The 25,152-nt window shown below is 45.0% G+C and overlaps 1 protein-coding gene across 1 annotated transcript in view; it reads left to right on the forward strand.

The window, feature by feature from the left end:
• PTH1R (parathyroid hormone 1 receptor) overlaps positions 1-25,152 on the forward strand; it is a 126,940-nt gene that overhangs the window by 19,809 nt on the left and 81,979 nt on the right. Inside the window, exon 4 of the mRNA XM_085302796.1 lies at positions 4,801-4,896. Coding sequence (XP_085158922.1) covers positions 4,801-4,896 — 96 coding nt within the window. The remainder of the gene's footprint in view (positions 1-4,800; positions 4,897-25,152) is intronic.

Below are 25,152 nucleotides of genomic sequence, written 5' to 3' on the forward strand. Positions count from 1 at the left end.
AGAATCAAAAATAGTGTACTRGAGTTCAAGATCAAGGACATGACAACCAACTATAATTTTGCAGCTCCTTCAGGCAGATGTCAGAGATCTGCCAACTCTCAGACAACAAAGCAGAGTGGTTACTACGATTTAGTCATGAGGGTTTACAGGCTCCAGCAACTTCCAGGGCTCTTCAAAGGAAAAAGAATGCTCCACTCACAGSAGAAAGAGTCAAAACCTAGGTATTATGTATCAGTTCCCCTCCACCAACACAATACACTCCTGAGTTAGCATTGTGGTCTCTGTTTTTAATAAACCTCGGTGGATTGTTCTTCCATAAGGAACTCTTTCCTAGCAGGATTTTTAATCCGTGTAAGTTTTTAATGCCTACAACATCCTGCAGCAATAAATTCCATGGACTAACTRCAAGTTGTGTGAAGAATGTCTCCAACTTGCCACCTCCTATCATCAGCTGGTGCCCCACAACTCCTTCATCACTCCACAGTGTACACAGCCACACACAACCAAGTGCTATTAAGAATGATCTTTCTCCTTCCCTGAAAAGACTCAGCAGGCAGGAGAAGACTTCTCAAACCATTGCTTAGCCAGATTTCCGCAAGTCCATGAAGTACCATAAAGCTRCTGCAGTTGCCCTCAGTTCAGGGAGGTTCATGTTCACAGTCCATAGCTGCCATACACTTGCACATGTCTACAGTTTGGAGAAATCCTTCCAGCATCTGAGTGAAACTCCAGCTACTGAAGAACAAGGCAAGGTTGTCCTTGGCATCAAAGGCTGGTTAAAGCACAGGTTCTCTGCTTTTTATGTTGCCTGCCTGGATTCAAGTTCAAGATCTTGATCCTTTCCTCCTGGAGGTTCCAAAGCCTTGGCCCAGAATCTGGGCAAAATCTTTAACTTTGGATGAAGACCTTAATAATAACAACATTCTTTGGATTCTATAAAACTCTTTCTAACAAGTGCAAAGGTCATCTGAGCAGACACACAGCTCTGTCCTGAGCTGGCCAAGAGTGATGGAGAACACATGATCTTTGAGGCAATGCAGAAGGAGAGAAGGCGTCTAGTCTGGAGAAAATCGAGGGGACACATGATTACAGTCTTTCAAGACATAAAAGGCTTCTGCACAGAGGAAAGGAAAAAAAAATATGTTCCTCATGTCCTGCTGGGATAGGAGGTTATGACCTTAGATTACAGCAAAGTAGATCACATTAACCATCAGGAGAAGCTTTCTGACTGAAGGCAGTAGGGCAATGGAATAAAGTGTCTCCAGGAAGGAGATATTCTCTGTCACTAAGAGTTTTTAAAACAGCTTGGACAACACCTCTCCTGAGCGATTTCAAAGAGCTAATTCTGCATTTGAGTAAGAAAATAGACATGGTCATTTTCAGCAGATTTTTCTTCTTTTTTCTAAGTTTTGTGATGACCTGGATTTCCCAAGATGATCCACTCCATTACTTTCATTTACCTCTCTGTACCCTAGACTTTATTTTTATCTGCCTTCTGTAAAGTAACTTCGCAACAGAGGATAGATTAAATGAATCTGATGATCAGGATATTCAGAAACTGTATATCAGTCAGCTCTGGTGCACACATTTTTCCTTCCAGGAAGGAAAGGAGGAAACAAATAGTGCGTCCTAAATGAATCATTGCATTTTTAATRTATTCCTCCTGGCATTTTCTTGCTGATGATAGTGATGACCTGAGGAYAGGATAAGCTAACTTGCTGTTTTAATGGCCCAACCCAGAATGGCAGCCCTTTAGGACAGGGAAGTCCTTCAATCTAGAAAGAGCCATCTAATGGAGTAAGAAGTTGTTTAAGACATTGTCATTTACCCGGGTAACTCAGTCTAAGTGTTCCTGGCTAAAAGAAGATATCCAAGCTGTCAACAAAACCTCTTTTTTTCTCAAGCAGAACTAAAGCAATTTGCCTCCAGCAAGGCTGGGCTTCTTTTGTTATGTAACCGTCTGTGGCCTCTGAGTGTAACTGTGTAATTACATTCTCCATAGCTGGCTTCAGTTCAACAGGTTTCTTATTCATAGCCAGCACTTGCACAGCATGCCTGTACCTTGAAGACATCCTTCTGTGTCCTGAGTATATACATGTGCATCTTTGGTGCACTCAATGGAGCAGATTCCCAAGTATGCTCAGACCCAAAGGCAAGGCTTGGCTAATACGAGACAGTTGTTCACAAGAATAAACGAAGCTGACAGCTGCTTTGCATCACAGGAGCATTGCAAAGCAGCTAACACAGGCCAACCGAATCACTTGCTATAATCTTCGCTATGTTTACTGTACCGGTGGTGTTTTACAGAGTGTTTATATATGCTCCATGCTCTGAATTTCTGCGTCAGCACATAATGTCACTGCAGAAGACTGGCCTGTGGGAGCTGGATGCATCAACACAGCAATGGCTAGGTTCAACCTCAGTTTGCACTTAGAGGCAGATGGTCTGAAGAGGACAGCCAGGACATTTGTATTCCYCAGATTTGGGCTAATTTCAGAATATGCTGATCTGGATCCTTCATGTGTGCCCATGGATCCTCAAGAGATTTGGGCCCTCGGTGGTGCAAGTTCAGACCCCAAATTACTAGCTATTTTTTAAAAATGTGGGCCATTATTGCCTATGTGTGAATCTACATGACTGAGCCACTTAACTCCTGAGAATCAGCCCCTTCTGAAACCATTCCTGCTCCTTGAATCAYTAGTATCTTTTTGAAATGTCACCTGTCATGTTTCTGGATAGTCCTATGCACTGTCTGTCTTATTATCCACTAAGTAAGTAGATAGTGAGACCTGTATATCTTTACAGACCAATTAATGCTCCCACCTCTCTTTTCTTCCTTTTTAAGGGTTATTATTTCTCCTTCCTCCTGTTCCACCCAGGAAATGTTGGGACTCTGCCTTTCATAGAGCTCCTAGGAGATAGAACAGATCAATTTTTAATTCAATTTCCCTTCCTTCTACCATGGGTTTATCTAATAGTGCAAACCTAAAAGAGGCAGAGGACTGGAAAGACACATACTCATTTGCCAATACCCGGAAGGGAAGAAAATGATGACAGCCCTGATATCATATTTTTCTGTCTGCCTTGCAGCAAAAGAGTATATTATTTTCTTGTAAAAATCACCAAGTTCATAAATGGAATTGGCCCTGAAGCAGAGATGGAGCAATAAAGTCACACCTTTTTGTGTTGCAGTGATATTTTCATGTCTTGCACCTTAAAATTCTGTGCAACTCTGCAAACAGTTTTTGTCAGCTACAGGAAGAAATGGGGCAAATGCTTTCCTGCTAGGTCTGCAATCACCAAAAATTCATGGTCACCCAACAACCCTTGGGATTTCCTACTGTCTCATGAAGTGCTTAGGGAGCAATTCACCACCACGCAAAGACAATCTGCTGCAAGYGTGCAAGTGTGCCCTATGCAGCGTGCAAGACTAGCAGCCCATAATCAATACTCAGCTCAGATGGCATAACTGGCAGACTGGAAGGATCAGTGAAACAAGTGTACTTGGCAAGCAGTTCCCTTCATGCAGAATGTTTCAGTCACAGGCTTATATAGAGCTTCAGCAATACCAGGACCAGAAATAATATCCTGTGGTGGGTTCAACAGGAAAGGCTGAGTTTTGCAGTGATTGTGTCTCAGGCTGGATCTTTTCCTTCTCATTCTGGAGGTACCTGGGAGGACAATGTCTGGGGCTTACTTCAAAGACAAAGACAGTGKCATCTGGGGAAGCCTGGTGGAAAGGCTCAGAAAGAGTCTTTCTTCATCTTACRGTTGTTAACCAATGTAAAAAACACAACTGCAGTTATTGGGAGCACTTACTGGTCAGCAGGCCAGAAGTAGAAGAGATAATTCAGTCAGTGGTTATGGGCTATGACTGGAACTTGGGAGATGTAGCCCATGCAAGTTCCTTCTCTCTCACACAGTGATGTCCCATGCATCAGGTGACAAGAACAGACTGAGGATGGGCCATGTCTAGGGCATCAGTCTCCTCTGCAGAGGAGGGTGCATGTTGAACCTGACGCCCCAAGAGTGATCCGATCACCCCAGCCCAGACTTGTAGTCCAGCTCATAAATCTTTCCCTCTCCATTCAAACCCACCACACTGTTAAGGTCCAGGTCTTGCTGCAGGAGGAGCTAGTGAGGGCAGGTTGGGGAGGAAAGRATGGAGAGATGTTGTAAGTTTCTTTAGCCCCTCTCAAGTGACAAGAGGTGTAGGACATAGCGTCAGCTGGACTTAAAGCCTTGCTGCACCTTTCACCAGCCTCCTCATCCCTTCCTGCATTTCCCTATCGACAGAAAGAGAGTTGGGTTAAATCTRCTGAGAAAGGGTGACGAGCCCTGACTGTGCAGTGACAACTAGCAGTGGTGGCAGGAAGTGACCTGGCCCCATTAGCTGCAATCCTCCTTCRCCACAAGCCACTTCACTTCTCCTCCCTCCACGATGTAATAAATAGACATCAAGTCACCGCTGCAGAAAGGCTGTCTCTTGCTCCCTGGACAGTGTCTCAGGAGCTTTGTCTGGCATCACTCTCACCGCACAACATTATTGTCTGGCCACAGGATTCTGATCTGTTGACAAGAGTCTCTTCAATACATATTTAGGTCGTCAGTAAAATATTTATGAAGGAGAATTGATCCACTCTGCAGGCCTTCTGAGGCCTGTAATGCACACCCAAAATGAGGGCAGGGAGGGCAGGGGAGGAGAAGAAAGGAGAGGGAGCAGTACAGTTGCAGAGGCTGCTGCAGTTTCTAACCGAAATACACCTTCAAACCCTCCATGAAATGTTTTCTTGTAAACAGGAAAGCTCCCGCATGCACGTGGGCGGCCCAGACACTAGAGAAAACTTAACGGTTCGAACCCAACCTGGCCCAGAGGACGGATTCACTGTGCATCTGGTATGTGGTTAAATAAGAAGTACCTATTTCAGTAATGACCCCAAACAGCAGTGTGGGGACCTAGAGCACCAGCCCAGCAGAGCAGGGCAGCCCAGCAGACCTTAGCAGGTAAGATGCAAGGGACAGTCTGTCAGATTGCAAGGAGCTACCCCTGGCTTGTGTCTGGCAGGAGATCTGTCTCTCTTTGTAGTGCAAAATTATTTGGAGTTTTGGGGGGCTTTTTGTTTTGTTTTGGGATGGGTTTTTTTTTTTTTTTTGGCTCTTTACTCATCCTGCAATCCACTGTACAATCCCTGTGACACCAGAGGCTCCCTATGTCTCTCCATGCTTCAATCTCTCGTGTGAAATTGTCTTTCAAGCTAAGGCACTTCTCTCACTGTAGATGTCAAAAAGATGGGCATCTCTGCCTAAGCCAGTCACCCTAGCCCGCACATCCGTAGGCCATGGAGAGAATATCTAGCTATCAAATCCTCTTCTAAACTGACTTGCCCCCAGCAGGCAYGGATTTCTCCCTGGCTGAAATGAGCCTACAGACACTCAGACTGAGTTATCTGCTCAATCACTCACAACTCCTTGCTGTGTTTACGCAGTGCTCAGCACAACAGCACCATGATCCTTCACTGGGCCCTCCCAAAACACACAGAAATCACAATAACCACTTACTCTGCTCAATAAAATACCATAGATATTTTTGCCCCAGGTTTCTGGAGAGGGAAAAGTCATGCCCTAGAGAGTAGCTTGTAGGAAAACTAACCAGCACAGCTTCTTTATGAAGTGGAGCCCTAAGGCTCAAAGCAAAGGTTCCTGTGTCTCTTGCCTGCAGGTGGCCAAGCATAGATGGCTTTGGAAACATGACAGAGCAATCATATCAATATGYTTCCCTCCAGTACCCCAACCACATGCAATTTAGGACCTTCCTGAGCAAGACTTAGTTTCCATGTACTCACTGAACCTGAGTGGATTTTGTCTGTATTTTAATCTGCCCAGYTTTGTCTTCAACTTTTAGCATCTACAATGATTTTCGGTGAGAAGTTCACCAGCTTTACTACACCTCATGCAAAGCTTTGCRTACCAAGCATCAAGTCGGGTCAGTGGGGTGTCTAACTTTGCCACAGATCTACTAGGGGCTCCTCAGTATGCACTTGTCTTCCCTAGGTAGCTAGGGCATCTCTGTTCAAAGTCATATGTATGTGAGCTCTGGAAACATACTGTCATTCCTGGTTGTCCCCAGTAGAGACAGTTTTTCAGCTATTTCATTTCTCAGTACATATCCTGTTGTGCCCAGATTTGTCGCTGAGGTCCATTTGACTTCTGAGACTAAACAGCTCAAATTCATTTCACCTGGAGAGAAGAATGAGACAGCTGACAGGAATCTGGGCACACCAGGATGCTTCAGCGGTTAGACCAGAGAGCAGGGCACCACCAAATGATCTTTCAGCTCTTCTAAGCTCTGAGGTGTGGGTAGATGTCACTGTTTGAAGCTTGATACACAAAACTTGACAGAGTGGGGAGATAACGTATGAGATTTCTTGCTATGGAATGTTGTAAGAAGGACTCAGTGGTCCTCTGGAAAAGCCCATCTTTCTCCACCAACTATATTCTTGACTCATACTTCTCCACTACATGGGCTAAACAGAGCTAGAATGGCTGCAGAGTGAGACTGCTCAGTGTGTTTCTTGGGGCTGTGAAGGGCTGGATTTGTTAAACCTGCCACCCAATTCCAGTTTCTATTTCTCTGATCTCTGGGGAGAAACAGTGTGTTGCTCACCATGCACACTTTGGAGCTGGCTCTGAGAGATCAAGACAAACCCGTTTCCTGCTGGCTGGACCATGGCATCTCGTTGGGGATCTCATTGACGCGTTTTGCCACACAAGTGCCGCAGATTAGGGTCACAGGGCCATGGGACTCAGGATTTGAGGAGGGGAAGTGGAGGAAGGGATCAGAGGAAGAGAGACTGGCCCAGTGGTTCACTGTTATCACCAAAACAGCTACTACAATAGGAGCACTGTTGCCTTGTGGGCTGGCTGGATGATGGGATTTCACAGGGCTGTAAATCACTTTGTCCTGTGGCCACGCTCTCCCTCCTGTGTTGAAAAGGCTTAAATTTCCCTCACTCAGGAAGGATTGCAAACTCAGGGAAGGGGGCGGAGGCCAGGTGCTGGAACCATTCAGTGGGGGCATCCCCAATCACATACCTCTGAAATTTGACTCTGGCAGGGAAGTCGATGCGGTTCAACTGACTTCAGGACCTCCCTGTGCCCATGCCAGAACAAACAGCTGCATTGAGGATTCCTGGGCCATTAGCAGTGGCCATTCACACTAGGAATGCTTTCTCCTGCCTCATAGGGAGGAGGGAGGCACCCGGTGCTTGTTCTCTCAGCTTCCAGATGCTCGCAGGCAGCCCACCACTCACACAGCATGTGTGTGCTCGCTGGCACATTGGCACTCACTCCAGCTATGTGTTTCAGGCATAGGAGGATTCAAGTACCCTGAGCAATGCGTGGATACAGCAGACTAGCATATGTTCAGACACCGATGTACAGACTAGGACATTCAAACTATCCTGGATAAGCACCCACAACCAGCAGCYTGGGGACACAGCCATAGCAAGTCCTTGGTGTGTGAAAAGCCAGGTCTGACCCAAACCTTCTTTGTCAGTGTTTGAGGCAGTCAGGTACCTGGTAGAAGATGCTTTCCATATGTGGGGAAGAGAAATATGAGATGAATGCTATGCAGGGGGGAGGTATCTTCTGGTGGGACCTCCACCCATCCCCAAGGCCCCGTGTCTGTACTGCAGTGTGCAGCCTCTCTCTCATTCCATGGGTCTATGGGATGAATTATATGAGTTGAACCTAGGCTGTCCAAGGATCCTCTGTCTTAGCTGCAGTAAGTAGTTTGGGACAGAATGCAACACAGAGAGGTGATGGCTCTGAGATGCAGGAGTGAAGCGAGATGTGGGCATCACTTGAATGAGTCTTGGGTGCAGTTATGAAGTCCTATGTGGCTCGGGGGTGGTTAGGTGTTCATTGTCTCAAAGTACAAGAACAAAATGAAATTAGGAAAGAAACAAAGGAAGGAGACATTCTTCAACCAGTGTGTACTTAATCTGTGGAACTCCTTTCTGCAGGATTTTGTGGGTGCTAGAAGTTTACATGGACTTAAGGAGAGACTGAGAAAGTTCTTGGAAGTCACAGAATGGTTCACAGAATCACAGAATGATTGTGTATGACCCACATAGGTCCATAGCCTGTACAGACAAAACCACTGTATATGCTTGCTGTGTTGTAGGGCCCTGAGATGCTGGTGTGGATACCTCCTAGAAAGACTGGACTTATAGTTACTTGGATGTATTTAGTGTTCACACAGTGACAGAGAAAACTCAGGTGGCAGTAGTGAAGCCACAAACAGCTAATGCAGCCCAGTGCTTCCATTCATCTACATGGGGCCTCCTAACCTATAGCCAGCTTAAGAGTCAGAAAAAGCCCTAACTACAGTACAGATGTAGTCAGCAGAGCAAGTATAGTCCAGTATCTTGCTCAGTTCAACCTATTCTCAGCACTGAAAATAGCGCAGAACACACTTGTTCCTGCCACGAGCTTTAGAGGAGCCCGGGGAGACCAGCTAAGCTGGAGGCATCTTCATTATTGATGCCTAAAGCAAAGTGAGGTGCACCCTAGGCACTGGCCCACAGGTGCTCTGCACCCTGCTGCCAAAGGAGGTGTGCTTTGTAGTCCTGAGTTACTGGGCAGTTCATGGCATGCCAGTCATAAACCATCAGGCTCCATGTGAACAGATACCAAAAACTTCTTTCCATTTTCCCAGCAGACGACCTGTAGGTGTTAATAGCACCGTCTGATCCATCTCCTTTATCTCTTACAGCCCAAGGAGCTAGGACACTGAGTGTCTATGGACTCGGTGTATACAATTTCAAGTAACTAGCTCAAATGCTAAGGAAACTCTCTCATTTTTCCAATGTTAAACACAAGGACAATCCAAAGTCAAGCAAAGAATGAGATGTAGGTCAAGCACCTTGTGCCCACACAGGCTCTTACAACCTGCCCAAAGGTGTCCATGGTCCCCTGTGATCTATTCTTTCCTAGCAGAAGCATTTGTCTTTCCCTCAGAAAGCCAGGTAGCCCCATGGTTTATACAGAGCCCAGCATATAACAGTGGTTGGTCCTCTCCATCTTTTATACTTGCCTGTCACCTTTTTGTTGTATTGTCTAAGGAAAATGATGCTTAGATAGGAGTGCTTGGTTCATCTTGTTGTCAACTCTTCTAGCCCAAGGGCATTTTTGGAAAGTCACAGAAGCCAGAAGGGAAGCGCTCGACAGCCAGGCAGAAGGAATATATCAGCAAGTCACCCTCCCAGGCTTTTTCTCCAGTGCTCACAAAATCCAGAAACTGCTGAAGTAAGGCAGTTAAGGGGTCTTCTGGTTGCAGGGCCACTTACAGGGTGTATCTGAGAAATGGCCACCAGCTCACTGCTGCAGACGCCCTCCATCAATCACTGGATTTTGTATCATCAGCCTTGCTGGCTTGATGTAACGTATTTCTGAGTGGCGGTGCCTCAGGCTCACATCCCCATGTGTCTACATTGCAGATATTTCCACTTGCACCGGTTTGGTTCCCCTTATCAACGAGGATATCACCAGCCTCATCTAGGTGCAGTTAAAAGGAGATATATAAAATAGATCACAGGAATCCTCTCCTAAAAGTGCCTGTTTCTTGGTCTGATTGTCTCCAATTAGTCTGGTGAAGATCCTCACCCAGTGTGTATCTTTCCTGCACTGGTCCCTTGCATCATCCTCCAGGTCATACACCATCCCAGGGAGTGCACTGATGTCAGATGTGAGACCTGATGGGTTTTATATAGTTTGCATTGGGAAAYATAGAATACACTAAGGACTTGCAGTAAGATAAGACGTAGAAAGTGGGATACAGCATGGGGGCTAGCCTGACCTCTGCTTTGTGCTGCAATTCAGAAAGGGAGTTTGTCCTCGATGCTCAAGTAATGGCCTGGTGAAGCCTTTATTTGCTTTGCATTATTGCTTTGCCCTAAGTTGCCTGTGAGATCTTGAGCAGATCCGCAGCACTGTTGGGATCACTTGCATCTCTTAAGTTTCAATGGACAGCAAACCTTCAGTCAGCTGCATTTGGTGTATGGTGTCCTGACACTTCAGTACTGAGGTTCAACTGAGGATATATGGTCTGAKGTTCAGAGGGGCTTGCTAGAAGGTCCAGATCCCCAGCAATTCCTTTCTGTGACCCAAACACACATCCCATGCTCCAAGGCCCACTGTTTGGATGTGCCCAGCTTGCTGCCAAAGAAAATGCACTGAGCAGTGGGCACCTCCTTTGCGTTGCACAGGTTAAAGGATCGAAGCAATATTTGCTAAACAATTGCTGCAAAAGTGCAAACMATTCTGAACAACCAGGTCTCTCCTAGGCATGCCAGAATCATTAATCCTAGATCTACAACTTTCAGCACACTGAAGCAGCCAAGGAGGACTAAGCAYCTGCATTTCTGCACTAGTTAGAGCATAGAAAACAGGGGTTTGTGCCAAAACACTGGATACAACTGATCCAGCAGGAACACAAAGAGGGTGTAGAGATGATATGGGATCTGGTGTCAAGCCCATCAGGACAAAATCACCATCTTAAAACCTTGCACACACATTTGAAATATCTATCCGAGGCTTTTGGGGTGCTGATGCAAAGGGAGTCCCAAAAACTGGCATTGGCTATTCTCCAGACATCCGTTCTGGAGAAACTAGATTGAAAAATCGAGAGAGAGTAAGAAAGGAGGAAAGGGCAGAAATGACAACCAAAGGCTTTCTGCACTGAGAAGAATGTGCATGTGTGTATGCGTGTGCGTACRTGTGCTGCTTCTCTCGGCTGAAGGAAGTGCCTGGCTGTCGGGCAGCTGTGCAGCATCATTCCCAGATGCCAGGCTGTCACGATGAGTTCCTGCACTTCCTCTCTGCCTCTGGCATTTGGTGGCCATTACTACTGGGCTCTTAGTCAAACAGCTGCCAGAGTTCCAGTCTCACGTGAATCCCAGGACAGAAGCTCTTCTCCCCTTTGTGGAGTGACTGCTGGGAAAGCACAAGAAGCATCAGCGTAAGGACAGTCTGTTTTGAAYAGCATCTCCCTTTGCCCTCTGTAGCCTCCCCGCTGGCCCCACAGGAGAGAAGCATCCCTGAAGAGACACAGCTCTGAGGGAAGTCCAGGCTACAGCCAGGCCCCAGCAATCTACCTGCTTTTGCATTATTTATTATTGGCCATAGATGGCAGCAAACATCTCAATCTGTCCTGCTATGTTGGCTGGCTGCAGCTGGGAGCCACAGGAGCAGATGCACAAGCCAGGGAAATTCCTCCAATCCTTTGCTGCATGGCCATGGCCCATTCTCCAAAAGAAAAGAGGGCCRATGAGGTGGGACCATTGCGTGGCTCCCAACTAGGGCTAGCAGTCTCCAACGGAGCCGTGTTGCTGGCTTAGGGATTGTGGCCACTGATAGAATACCCCTGGATCTCCTCTAGGCTCCCATGCCTCTGGGTGCTGGGATGACCTGAGGGACTGGAGGGAGTCAGGTCTTGCGTACCTGCCTCTGAGGGAGCTAGTAGGACTGAGGTAGCTGGGAGGAGTGCCCATCACTCTGCAGTGGGGATAATCACAGCCCTGGGATGGGAAAGGTCCTGGGGCAGAGCAGAAGTGTCAGGGACCAAGAAAGGGCCCTAACTGGTTTCATTTTGCCAACATAAATGTAGCCATTGAGTTCAGGAGTAGAAGCATGAGACACRTCCGAAGGTTTTCAATCTGTAGATCTATACATCCACCTCTTTATCAAGCAACTTTGACTTTACTAACCTTCTTTTTCAGCTGGGATACCACAATTACTCTGGTTGTAGAGGAACTTAAGAAAAGCCTGCCAGGATCAGACAAAAAAAAGTCTATCCTGCCCCAGGCCTTTTTCCCATAGTAGCTAAGAGCAGATGGTTAGGAAAAGGAATAAAAAATGGAAATTTGTGAATGATCCTTCCTTCTTTTCCTGCCTACATTACTAGTCACCTACCACCCTAGAACCCACAGCTCTGGAGCTCGCATGAAGCTTCACAGGGTTTCACAGCCATTCCTCCATTCAGTTATTATTCATAATAGCAGGAGTTTTATAGGTGTCTTGTTTGCAGGCTGGAGCTGTCCTTTTCCTTTGGGTTGCATACACCTCAGGCCAATAACAGACCCTATTTCCCACGGCAGTCTCAAGGAGGGAAGTAAGGACACAGCTGGAGCCTGTCTATCTGTCCTTCTGCATCCTATGCAGATGTGGGATTAGCTGGGAAGGAGGGAGGTRGGCTGGGTCCCCACTATCAAGCTCAAACTTCAGGTTTAAATGGGGGTTAAGATTCCTGCCTTGGCCAAGCTTTCTGTATAGGCTCGGTGGTGTCACTTACCCTCTCTCTGCACTTCAGTTGCTTTGCTGTAAGAGGGGGGACCTAACTCTGCTTTGCCCCTGGAGACATCTTTGCTGGAGCTGGATGCATTGTGCCTCTCACGGCCTCTAGTGTTTCAAAATACGTTAGAGAAGTGAATGCCTTCCTGGTCGTTTCACCACCCAGGAGAAAGCACTGCAAGACCTGCTGCTTCTCACTTTGACTTGATTTCACTGGATTGCTTTTTTTTCTCTCTCTCTCTCTAGCTTTTTTTTTTTTCTTTCTTTCTTTTTTTTTTCTTTTTCCCTGTGTGCTTTTTAAGCCAAGCTCCAGACCTATGGCTCTTTTCCAGTCTGGAATGCTCTTTCTCTGCCAGGTCCCCTTCTCTTTGCAATCCTTTAATTATAATTTCAGGATCATAATCACCCAGAGAGAGACAGAAAGTAAGAAGTAGAGATGGAGTGAGCAGGAACATGAGTTCCCCCCTACGTTTACCCCTAGAAGTACAGAAGAGGAATGCTGTGGTTCTATAGGATGGCTCCTGCAGTTAGCATCGCCTGTATAATTAGCCCAAGATAGATGGTACTGGCAAGGAAACACCTCACCATCTAATTTCAARCTGTTATAAAACCAGTGAATGGAAAACGGAGAGCTTCCATTTGTTTCCAATTGAGAAAAATACAGGGTTAAGGTTGGTCTGCAGCTCCACCTCTTGCACACACACGCATACTCACTCATGGCTAAACGAAACCAGGAGAGAGTAGTGAATATACAGCTGTGACAAATCCATTGCCTTCTCAAGATACAGAGAGAGATATCAAGGGCTCAGGGCACAGTGTCAGAACTCAAATCAAAACTTCTCTGCCTCACCTCCTCTTTATTTGGCTACTCTATTTATTTATTTACTTATTCTCCTCCTCCACATCTTCTCCCAATTAGCATTTCCAGAGAAGGCTGAGCTCCCCAGAGCTGGCCAGTTTTGCATGCTCTTTTTATTCTGGAGGGTTTACAGACTTAAAAGCTAAGGCAGGCAAAAGACTGGGAAAGCAGGCTCCAGGGAGAAGGAGGGAGGTGCCCAAGGCCATGCAGCGAGTCTATGTCAGAGGAGAGAAGCAATTCTGGTTCCTAGCTGTTTTCCTAAACTGTGGATCTATACAGAATGTTTCTTCCCCTCATGCCTTCCTCTATCTTCTTTTAATAAKCCTCTTTCCTGGCTTTATGGCTTTCCTCCCTTCTCCCAGTCCTCCTCATCATTGTTATCCTCTCTTCTTTCCCATCACACTTTTCCTTTTTACACTTTTTCTGTCCCCAGTTACATCAGGGGCTGAACAGTCCCTTTACATTGCCAGGAGGTGCAACCTCTGTTCATGTTTTGTGTTGGTATTGCTTTTCTTTCTGGGATGGTGAGTGTTTCTGGCTGATAGATGGTGCGGTTGGCTCAGGGAGAGTTGAAAATACTAGGTCCCAAAATTAGACACTCCTACTCCCTCTACCCCCCCGGCAGGAGACAATAGTGTGATTGTCTCAACCGTGATTTTTGCTCTTGGGCAGCTGGCTGCTGGTATACCTCAGACCTTTGTACTGTTTACAGAGGACTAAGACTCATATATGCCAGGGCCAAAGCCTCTGAGGTTGTAGCTCAAGTAAGATGTTGCCCTTTAAAGCACAGGAATCAGCTTTGCACTGAAACGCCTCCAGCTCAGCAGGATATCTTCCCAGAATCAGACGAGACATTTGATGTCATGTCCCAGCACCGGGGAACCATATGCAGCCGTTTGGAACAAAATCCAACCCGGGCAGCTCACTCGTCTTCAGGTTCTGTTACAAACTCTAAACTCCAGCCAGGTTCACTGAAACATTTTCCTACTTCCCTTAACRTTTTGTGCTCATTAGAAGACAACACGTGGGAGAACAGAGGATGGGTAGTATCTTTTTAAATAGCTTGTAACTGTGGCACTTATCGTACTTTGTTTTAGAAGCCACTGGAGAATGGTATGGAAAAGCAGCGTGCATGTCTGGGCCTGGCAGGTCAGTGCGGAGTCAGCAAGCAAGTCTATTTGGGGCCCGGAGGAGTCTGTGCAGTTGCTTCATGTTATTTCTGTCATGTAAAGAGCAAAAGACAAAATAGGAGGATGCCATTCAAAACTCAGTGCCTCCTCAAGGATTCCTCCCTAATCCAGGCAAGACACGAGCTCATAATCTCCAGGCTGGTTCCCCTCACTCCAGTGGTGATGGTTTGAATTGTATCCCCAGAAGGTCTGTCTCAGATTGCTTTCATCTGACTTTAAGTTCAAGCTGTTAATTTTATTTGCATGCAAATACCAACAGAAAGCCCAAAGGTGAAGAGGGAATTTCATAGCTGCCCTTGGAGAGAAAGTCCTGTTTGAATCCTAATGGGTTTTCTCAGTTGCCCCATCGCAGGCAATATTGGTGTTGTTTTTTCACAGGACTAGTCAGGAACATATTAAGAATGCTTTGTAGATAATACTGTCCACTCTGGAGGCAGGGATGTGGGTAAGGACAAGAGATGATCAGTTTATTTTCAGCTCAGAATTTCTGGAATGAAAATTGCATGCATCTCTCCTGAGTTCTGGGTTTCTGCTAGCATATATTATTGCATACACATAAACCCACAATGATAGACATCACAGTCCTCTGAGCACTTCCTTAGMTGCAAAAACATTGAACAAGTTGTTGGTTTGCAAGGACAACCATTAGTGGGAGTTGTGTTCACAAGTACGCCTTCTTGAGAGGAATTTCTGACAAGATGTCACTCTTGGCCATTAGACTGCTGTCTTCACTGACATAGGGCTATATCATTATGACCTGAAGTGGTTAGTCCTCCAGCTGGCCTACCTCCTAAATGGGAGGTATTGGGATATACCAAAGAATGCCAGTGGGGTTTTACCAAAGAAGGCTTTTCCATTTAAGMCAGCCACTTAAAGGGCATTTCTGGACATAAAGACATTCTACTCTGTAATGTAGAGAGGAATCCAGGAGGCTTAAATCAGGATCTAGTCAGCTCAGCCTTTCTCAGTAGTCAGTGTATTTYCCTCTGGAAAAAGTCATGCCTTGGAATAGGCTGAATCATCCTCCAGAGATGCTTGTCCCTTCCCATCGGTCACGGATGAGGGCTGCCACAAAACAGTKTTTCTAATTTAGGTGCTGTGGTAGGTAAAGTTAGATGACAGGAGTCCGAATTAAGGCATTAATGTTTTTAAAAGGAAACTCAAACCCTAGATCTTGATGGCTTGTCATTAAAGTYGTATGCAAGCCAAAAGGCCAAAATTATTCAGGAGAATTATGTCTCCCACCAGAAAATCCTTCTTAAGTTCTCCCAAGGCCTTGGATTACTCTTTCTCACCTCCTGTGCTATCTGCTGCACACCATGGTCTCAAATTTCCCCCACACAGCAGCATCGTCATGACACCAGTCTTCTGCCATAACAAATCATTCAGAAAATCTTGCCAAGTACCTTGGATGAAAGTAGCTCTCTCAGTGCTGGATCCTTCTCATTAGCATGGCACATGCCAATCAGGTGTGCTGAGACCATCGAGAAAGATGATCTCATAGCATGATCCTCTTATGGGGCTTCAAGAGGAGCCTAAATCCTTCAGCATGGATTGAATCACCATCACATTTGGCCTGGAGAAGCAAAGTGCCCTTGGACCTCTGCCTGAAGCGAAAAGGGTTGTTCTCAATCTCAGTTGCTGTTTCCCTCTACTGCTGAGAAGCATAAGCTGTTTGCTAGCAACACAAGATTGGTGAAGGAGTTGGGGGCAGGGGTGTGGGGAGTGATAAGTGGGGCAGGAAACAGGGCCATTTTCCACTCAGGTATCATGCAAACATAATGAGATTTTGAGTAAACRTTTAGCAGGTGCCTCCTATTTCCTAGAAACCTTAGCTGAGTGCTCTCCAGCATGAAGACTGAAAGCTGTTCGGTTTTGATTTCATCCCTCTTCCACGWGCTTTACTAGGTTTGACCCTGCTTATAACTAGAAATGTTCGGCTTCTGTCTCAGGCTGTCGACCTTGTTGGTAGAAGAGGTTTCCTTTGCAGGTCCTCGTTTTTTGAGTGACTGGCTTTCCAGAGAGCAAAAGCTACAWTTCCCCTTTYCTCCTTCCGAAGACTGTTTTCCCTTCCTTCTACCYGCTAATTAGGACTCATTAGCCATTRGTAGAACTGAACTGGGAGACAGGAGACCGTGACTTTAGTGCTGAAGGTCTGGTGGCAGTAATCATGGGAGGTTGTTGCTCTTGCTGTGCAACTCTCACAAGGACAACTGAGGGATCACTCAACTGAATCCAGCTGGGGTCTTTTTACCTTAATTCCTGTCTCCAAAGTGGCCAACACTGTGTGTTTCAGAAAAGGYAGAAGAAGCACCGTGCTAAATATATGTGGTGTAATCTCTCCCCACACCTATTGGGGGGGGGTTGTTGGGATTTTTTTCTTTCTTTTCGGTAATCTCTAATTCCAGACTAAAAGCCTGAACCATACGGAGTGTTTAAGCCTTCCAAAAATGCTTTTTAAATTTGGTCCTCTAAGAAAGTAAGACTTATTTTCTCACGTACTGTGTTTGTGTATGTGTGTGCACGCATGTGGTTTCCTGTGTATCTGTAACTCTCACCCCTTCCTAAGCAGCTTTCGAATCTTTTGGAACATTTTAAACGTATCTGACTTTTGATTGACATCCTAAGCCAGCCAGAGCTTAATGGTTTTGTGAAAATGGGCCATCAGTTAATGGAAAGCTGTAGAACTCTGCTAAACTCTGAAAAAAGGCAGCTGAAATTTGGATKCAGTCATATTAGCAGGTCATCCAGAGTCCCTCAGATGTCAGACCGTAAGAAACTAGGTCCACCATCTATCTGATGATCTGTTAGCATGAGCTATTCCTAGACACAAAAGCCAAAAGGCTTTCCTGTATAACATGAGACAGAGAATTTCACTTGGTTATTCCTGCATAAAGCCCATTTCTCACAGTTGAGCTGGGCTATATCTTTTTTCAAACAGCATCTAAGCCGGGTTTTCAGATGGAGAATCATCCKTGTCTTGTGCTAAATTTAAGGCCTAGACACATATATGCATCAGACAACAAGTCACAGGTCAGAGTGTGCACCAAAATGCCCAGTTCTCCCCTGAGTATTTCTAACTGGGGAAATAGCAATTTGATACTCGCATGTGCTGATATCCGTATCTGTCTAGATATTAGTGGATACAAATCGCGTATTGTGATCGTGACAGCATTGGTATTCTGAATGAATCTTTCAGTAGGAGATCCTATTCCAGCACAGTTTGGTTGACGTCAGTGGGATGGCTCGATTTACATCAGCTGAAATTCTGGATTTTKTTTTGTTTAGTAATAAACCAGTGATGGAAGAATTTGAGCCATTCAGCTCAACAGTATTTCTTAACAGGCACTGAAAAAATGCATGAAGGACTCAAGGAAATGCAGCACCAGTTTTCCCAGCTTTGGGATAAGACACACCAAAGAGAAGATGCAAATGGATGATGTGAGCTGGGGTTTGGGTAGCACTAGAATCAGCCCATTGAAATGCAGTGGATAAATATCCTTTTTTCTCTGATGTGTGGCAGATAGTCCAACTTCAGGAGTATCTGAGGTGACTAAATTGGGGGTCTGTGTGCTCTAGGCCCTGCRTATGACCAATGGATTGAGAGGAACCCCCAGATCTTGGGTGGACTGATGGCTTGCTGAAAAGACCCTCTCCTCAATGATGAAATCGGCTTAGAGTGACTATCTGGTTGTCGTGGTGTCTCAGTTACATCTCTGGAGATACGTATGATGAATCCAACCTGAATAACTACCATGAAAGGTCAGCAGCAACATGAGACTACAGCTTTGGTGGCAATGCTGACATACTCAGGCCTAAAGTTTTTGCCAGACTACGTGGAAAGAAACTGAAGGCTGAGCTCTCAGCAAGGTTTYTTCCTTTTCATCAGCAGCTCCCATTCTGTGGCTGATGCAGATAAGATATTTTCTGTATGAGAGGAAGTAAAGCACCTACCTTCACAGCTCTGTTCCAGATGACCTTGGCTTTAGACATACACATGACAGCTCTGGTAGGCAATCCACTGTTATTCCTAGTTATCCTGCTGTGTAAAATTTCTCCTGGGTAAAAGATGATAGTCTCTGGGCATTGGATTTCACATGGCCAATGCAGAGAAGTAAAAGGAGTACCCCCTCCCCCCCCAAACATAAATTGAGTGTATCACCTTGTGATTCTTGGGAAAGAAACTATTGAAAGCAGCAGAAGGAATTTAGTCAGTGAAGACAAAGATGGAGAGGAAACGGTCTTAGACCAATGGTAAGATGTATATATCCTGTTTTTTTAAAAAAAAAAAAAAAAAAAAAAAGCAATGGCTTGATGATCAAGTGCAATATTGAACCCAGAGCWTTTGGCAGCATTTTTAATGAAATGTCAGAAAAGACAAGATCAAGACTATTCTCTGATAGCAGTGAGGGAGGATTTCTAGAGTCAGAAAAAGTTATTCATCTCAAATAGAAACTTTCCCTCTCTTGTCTTACCTCCAGACAATCCCAGTTCACCCGCTGGGTATAAACGAAGGCTGAAACACTTTGTCTTCAGGTTTTCCTTCACAGTTTTATTTTCCATTTGAAAATATGCATTACCCCAGAGTCCTGCTTCAATCTCACTTACCTGCACTTTTTCACAGCTCTCCAATATCCCAGTTGAAACAAAATTCCTTTTRCTTTTCTTCTTCTTGTTGACACAAGAATGTAGACTGAAAATCAGGCASTAAACAAGTCCTGTTAGTCAGCATCTTTCCACCAACCTCACCGCACAAAGAATCTATTTTCAAACAGATATAAACCCATTAGCTGATTTACAGGCTTGTTGTTGCATGTTGATGGCTCAYTTGTTTCAGAAACCAAAGTGAACTTCTGGCAAAACTTTCAGATGTAGAGAACTGGTGCAGCTTAATACACTGGAATATTTTTAGGTTTTTTCCCCCCCTCATAATTAACAATAATCTGCCTTTGTATCTGCTGAAAAGATCACAGGGAGATGACAGTGTAGCAGGGAAGTTTGACTATGATAGAGAGATCAGCAAGTCATTTTACCCGGGAAAACCGACAGGGTTTCAGGTTCAACTATGACTTTCAGGAGAACGTGGAGATTAGGAAAGCGTATGTTGCACTGGACAATATGGTGATTAGCAAAGCTGATTTTGCACTGGACAGGCCGCAACATTAAAAAATAGCAGATCTAGACAGGTGATCTGTTATGCCCCACGCACAGCTCTGGTTCCAGCAGTAACAGTACTGGAATGAGAACTTTGTTAGAACATTTGTTAATGAGGCTATAGCTTATCTGGAACACCTGTCCCTGCGTAAGTCTTACCAGGTGACTTTATAAATCCTGACAGTGGTGGTTAAAAACAAAAACAAAATAAAAAAATCACTATTTTGAACTGTTATTCTGAGAAAGGCACACAGAGATGGTGCAGGAAGGAGAGAAATTCACCCACCTCACTCTGGATGACAACAGTGGGAGCCACCACTCCCTCTGAGCTCATACCCCAGGCTCCCTTTATAGCCATTGAGGAGAAACACGCACTTTTAAGGCATGATTCATGTGCCCTGTTTAAGTGTCTACCTTAGAAGGAGATAAATCATGCCTGGCACTCCAGTGAATGCTAAACTCTCTTGACTTCCAGAGTAGGGTGGCCACATCCCAGCAGCATACTGGGAGCAGGGTCTATCCTACAGCTCATTCTTAACCCATGCTCAGAAACTCTTGGATAAGACCTGAACCAAGCACGTGCCAAAGACATTATATACTATAGCATCCCACAAAGAGGAAGTTCCCTGGAAATAATTATGCAGGTGCAGGCTATTTTGATTAATGTAAATGCAGGCTATTTTAACTAGCTCTCTCTCTGAAGAGAGTGCAAGGTGACCAGTTCCAGTGGGGACATCTGCATTTAGTCAGCTGAATCCTTTCTAAATGTTATTTTAAAAGGCTGCTGGCAATTTATATTTGTCTGATTTTTTTTTCCAAAGTACAGTAGCAACTGGGAAGACAAGTGTGAAAGCAAATAGAGGAAAATAATATACACATGCATTCACACACACACACTCGCCTATGGTTTGTGCACCCTCAAAGGCACTTTGAGGTAGATTTTTTTTTGAAAAGCATCAGGCTGGAATATCAAGACRAATTTATTCTGATTTTTCAAGGCAGCTTCAAGACTCAGATTTTAGAAGAGCCCAGTCTTTGGCTCATCACTTCAGTAAAATTTGCTATCAGAATGCAAAAATTTCCATTGCTGGATCCCTGGCTAGATTTTCCCAAGAGCATAGCATTMAGTGTACTGAGCTCACTCAAAATTACACGAACTACATTTCCCTACCGTCATTACCAGCACTTTCACTGCAGGTGTGGGGCAGCTCAAGCCTGCTTGGTGCAAAGAGGTTGAACAGCCTGTGCCAGCACTGCACACCCGGGGCTGTGTTGTTTCACAGCTCAGAGTGGAAAGACTCAGTTTAGCTCAATCTCTGCTTTATTGCAGAGAGACACTGGCATTCCTTCTCACTCCACAGTGTAGAGATGCCCAGGGGAGTATTTCCTTAGCTAGCTTTGGCCTATGCCTTCCACCTTGCATTAAGGTGAGGAAGAGAAGACTGGTTGCTCTCTTCCAGGTTTGGATCCTCTATTATCTTCTGTCTCCATCATGCCCTCTCATGTTAGGTGATTTGTGAATATGAGCAAATCTGTCCTTCCCCCAGATTTTATAACAGCGTTTTTAAGTGTTCTGCACAGTCAAGATGCACTTTCATACTCCCTCAAAGACCAGCAATGTCCCAAGCAAGGGTGAGGCAGCCAGTCCCCAAAAGAATCTGACCAGTCGACCCCTGAACATTATTAGACTACGTATTATTGACACCGGACAAAAAGTGTGTGTAGGAACACCTTTAGGCTTGAAATTCGAAGGGGGGGAGGCTGTAAGAAGGGTACAAAGCTGCCGAAAACCTTCCAGTAAAGGCCCACAGGAATGAAACCTAAAATAGTGTGACTGATTTCTGTAATCGATGATATGCCTCGGTATGCCTGGGCTAGCCAGCGATCAGACATGAACACCACAAAGTTCTCTCAGCACCCAGTTTGCCCTGATTTCAGCGTTTGTCGCTATCTTGTTTCCTCATGCATCAGAAGAGATGGTACATTTTTTTTTTTTTTACCACACCTGTACAGAGAATGGAGGCTTTGATTGGGCAGCCTGTGCCCAACCTTACTCTGGACTCAGAAGCCTTTGCAGGGACTGAACCTGGAAGGGATTCCCACCACACCAGCTCACATACAGACGTGCGCAAGGGCATACACCCACAGAGTCGTGCGCACAAACACACACACACACAAGCAGACGGAGGATCTAGGCTCTGATCTAAAACTCCAGGGGAGATCTAAAATTCCAGGGGAAATCACCCATAAAAAGCAAAACGAGAAACGACTGGGGAAAATCAGAAGAAGAGAGAGTAAATAGCAGACAGCAAAGAACTAATATCCCTGGGCTGCAGGGAACTGGGAGAAAAGCTGACTCGATTAGGGCAATTCTATTTCTGTCCTCGTACGGTTTGTTTTAATGCTGGCAAAACGAGAGTGACTTTCTTCTTCTGAAAGCTGGACATCAGCCCAGAAATAGAAACCTCATGATGCTCCAGCGAAGCCTCCGACGTGTGCGCTGTGCTGGAGGAAGGAGCTCTCTCCTCGGCACAGGCCCCAACTCCCTGCCCCGGGCTACTTACATCCATCCGAAGTCACCCGACCCGAGGAACAGGGTCAGTGCCGTACAACCATGACAATGGGAGCTGTCAGAGCAGCTGGGCTGGCTGAGAAAGAGCAGCGGAAAAGCATGCTTTCAGCACCACACACGCTTCTTCCCAAAAGGTGGCCAGGGAAGGAGGGAATTGCTCTCAGGGCTTGCAGATCCAGCTGGGTGGGACCTCACTGTCCCTTACCAGTCACTGGGACCTTYGTGATTGCGCAGCCTGCAAATCAGCGAGGTTCTAGCTGCTCTTTCAGGTGTGTAGGTGGAAAATTCTTAACGTGCCTCCCTTTTGTGAGAGATGGGTTGGGGAGCTCCGGAGAACCCTGGATACAGCAAGCCCCCCAGATTACTGCTGCTGCCTTGCAGAATGGGGCTGTCAGTGAGAAGAGGGGGACTTCAGCTCAAATCTAGTTGACTCACCAGTGCGCTAGAGCTAGAGTACTTCTATAAGTTTCTGATCAGGATTAATTTTATTTTTGCTGAGATTCTATTGTCTTTTTTTTTTTTCTGGTTGAAGTTGGAGACCAAACCCATTTACAATCACTTGTTTGATTTCTGATTAAATCCTAGATTTCATTGTGAACATTGCCATTAAGTACCAACACAAATAAATATTTTCAAATAGTTCTTGTGCTGATGAAGGGAGAGCAAGAGRTGCTTTCCAATGCTGTTTTGAGGAGAGGCCTGAGAATTTGTATGCACTTACATTGGCACAGAATATTTTAAAGCCTAATCTTGATTTCAGGGGCAAGGTTGTCTGATTCATTACCTTGTGCCATTGGACCAATGATCTATTACCATGCAAAAAAATGCACTGGTTGTTTCTTGAAGGGCATGAGCGATTCTGAGATTCTTCTTTTTTGTATTTGAACAAGCACCTCTTGAAACTCTCAGTGTGCTGGGATACGTAATGGGGGCCATCCTGAGAGCAGTCTATGGCTGGGCAGTGGACCATTTAGCTGAATTCTTTTGCACTCTCACCCTGGGACAAGTGCATATCTCATCTCATGTTGCTTTCTTTACACTTTTCAGATGGTTTTGTTTTATTCTTTCAGTGTGATTCAGYCCCTCTTACACAGGTGTTGCTTGCCTGGCTAATAAGTCTCTTCCCCATTTATCATCTGAAACATTTAATCACTGAATCATACCAAACTCAGTACAGCCTCATTTATTCTCCGGGCTGTAAGTTGCAACCTCTTGGCCAATTGCAGGTCACAGTGACCTACCAGCTGTGGCACACAATGATCCCATAGGAGGAAGAGATCATGGTGCTCAGCTACAGATGAATGAGATCCAAACCTAAATGCAGCAAAACACAGAAGAAGCCAACTAGGTGAGCCTCAATGCTTGGGAATGGCCAAGTCTGGTCTTTCAATAGCATTTTTTCCTCCATATCATGACATGTATGCACTGCTCTGCATCCTTTTCAGAAGCTCTGCTAGGTAGAACAGGAGAGAGGAAAGCAATCTGCTAATTGATTTTGTCTTCACACATAGTACTGCTTTGCTGTAGATCAAAAGCCCATTGCTAGTCACCATGATTAAAAGCCTGCAGATCTCAAGAGATTATTAAGCCTCTGCACGTCACAGAAGCAACAGAGGAAAAGTTGGAATCCAACAGGCAGATGGATTAATGATTTCCTAGCATTTCACATCAGAGAATCATGTAGCACATTACTATACTAACCACTAATTAAAGTTGGAAGCACTCTGCTGAGGTGGCAAATGCATTGTAACAGTTGGTCATTCATGTAACATTTTCCTCCGTATTTTTTTCCCAATGGGAAATGGCTTCTTGATGAAACAGGAATGTTCATTGAAAAACTGTTTTCATAGAAAAGGTTTGGCTTTTTTCCTTTTTTTCTTTTTTCTGTAAAAGCATGAAAGAAATCTTCTCTCTCCTCATAGAGGAAGGAAATTGAAACATAAAGCAAATCAAYAGTTCACAGCAAATAGATTTCCTAGTCCAATATATATATGTATATATATTTTTTTGTAATGAAAATCTACAAAAGTACAAAGAAATAGCAACATTCTTAATGGCACCAATTTCTTTTATTGCAGAACAAATTGCTCTTCAACTAACTCCGTGCATTTTTTCCTAAGGCCAAAAAACACAGCCCCACTAGCAAAGGAAAAGGGAGAGGGACCCATGAGTCCTGGCAGCAAGTCCTGTGTGTTAAAGTACTATACCTAGACCCAAACCAGTGGTTCCCTGTGGTCTGACCTTGTGACCTTATGTCACCTAAGAGTGACATAATAGTTTGGCATCCTTCTGACTGGGCTTTCTCTTGGGAATCTATTTCTAAAGCTGTTGTCTTCAAGCACACAGAATTGCTGTTGAATACAAAAAAGCATGCCAATGTTAATATTATTATTGACTTTTTTTTTGTAGGAAAGAGACTGAAGATGCAAAGAGTCTCACCACAGGATTCATGTAGATGCCCACAGTGCAGGAATACTTTTTTATCTTTCCAGATAATGGAGATCTAGTTAATTCTGTCAAAGTAGGGGAGGTATTATTCAGGTTCMTCTCACCTAAAGACATTTAAAACTGAACTGATCAATTATGGCTATAAAGTGTCTGCTTCTCCTTGATGGCTAAGAAGGAAATGCAGAGCATGAATTTAGGCATCTGAGATGTAGATGTGCAGAGTTATATGGTCTGAATCTCTCCTGCAATGTCCTACAGAGACCTAGACTCAGAATATCTACTTTCCTTTCTGTGATGTGTCCCACCAGCTGCTGTTGCCTACCCTTGCTATCACTGCTTTGATATTTTCAAACAAACAACTTCATACAAAMGGACTTCTTCATCCTAGACATGTAGACAGTAACAAGGAAGGTATGACCGAGAAAATGCTACTCCTGTGTTTTGCCAAGCAATATTTGAACCAAACTTTCAACCAGTAGCTTTAACTTGAACTTTATTTGTGTTCTGGATCTTTGATTTGAAACTGCTGTTGATGGACAGCAGAACTGAGCACAGCTTGGGTGTGCAGGAACAGATCC

Source organism: Rhea americana, unplaced genomic scaffold (genome assembly GCF_003343005.1).
Source record: "Rhea americana isolate MKP2758 unplaced genomic scaffold, rheAme1 scaffold_192, whole genome shotgun sequence".
Lineage (NCBI taxonomy): Eukaryota > Metazoa > Chordata > Aves > Rheiformes > Rheidae > Rhea > Rhea americana.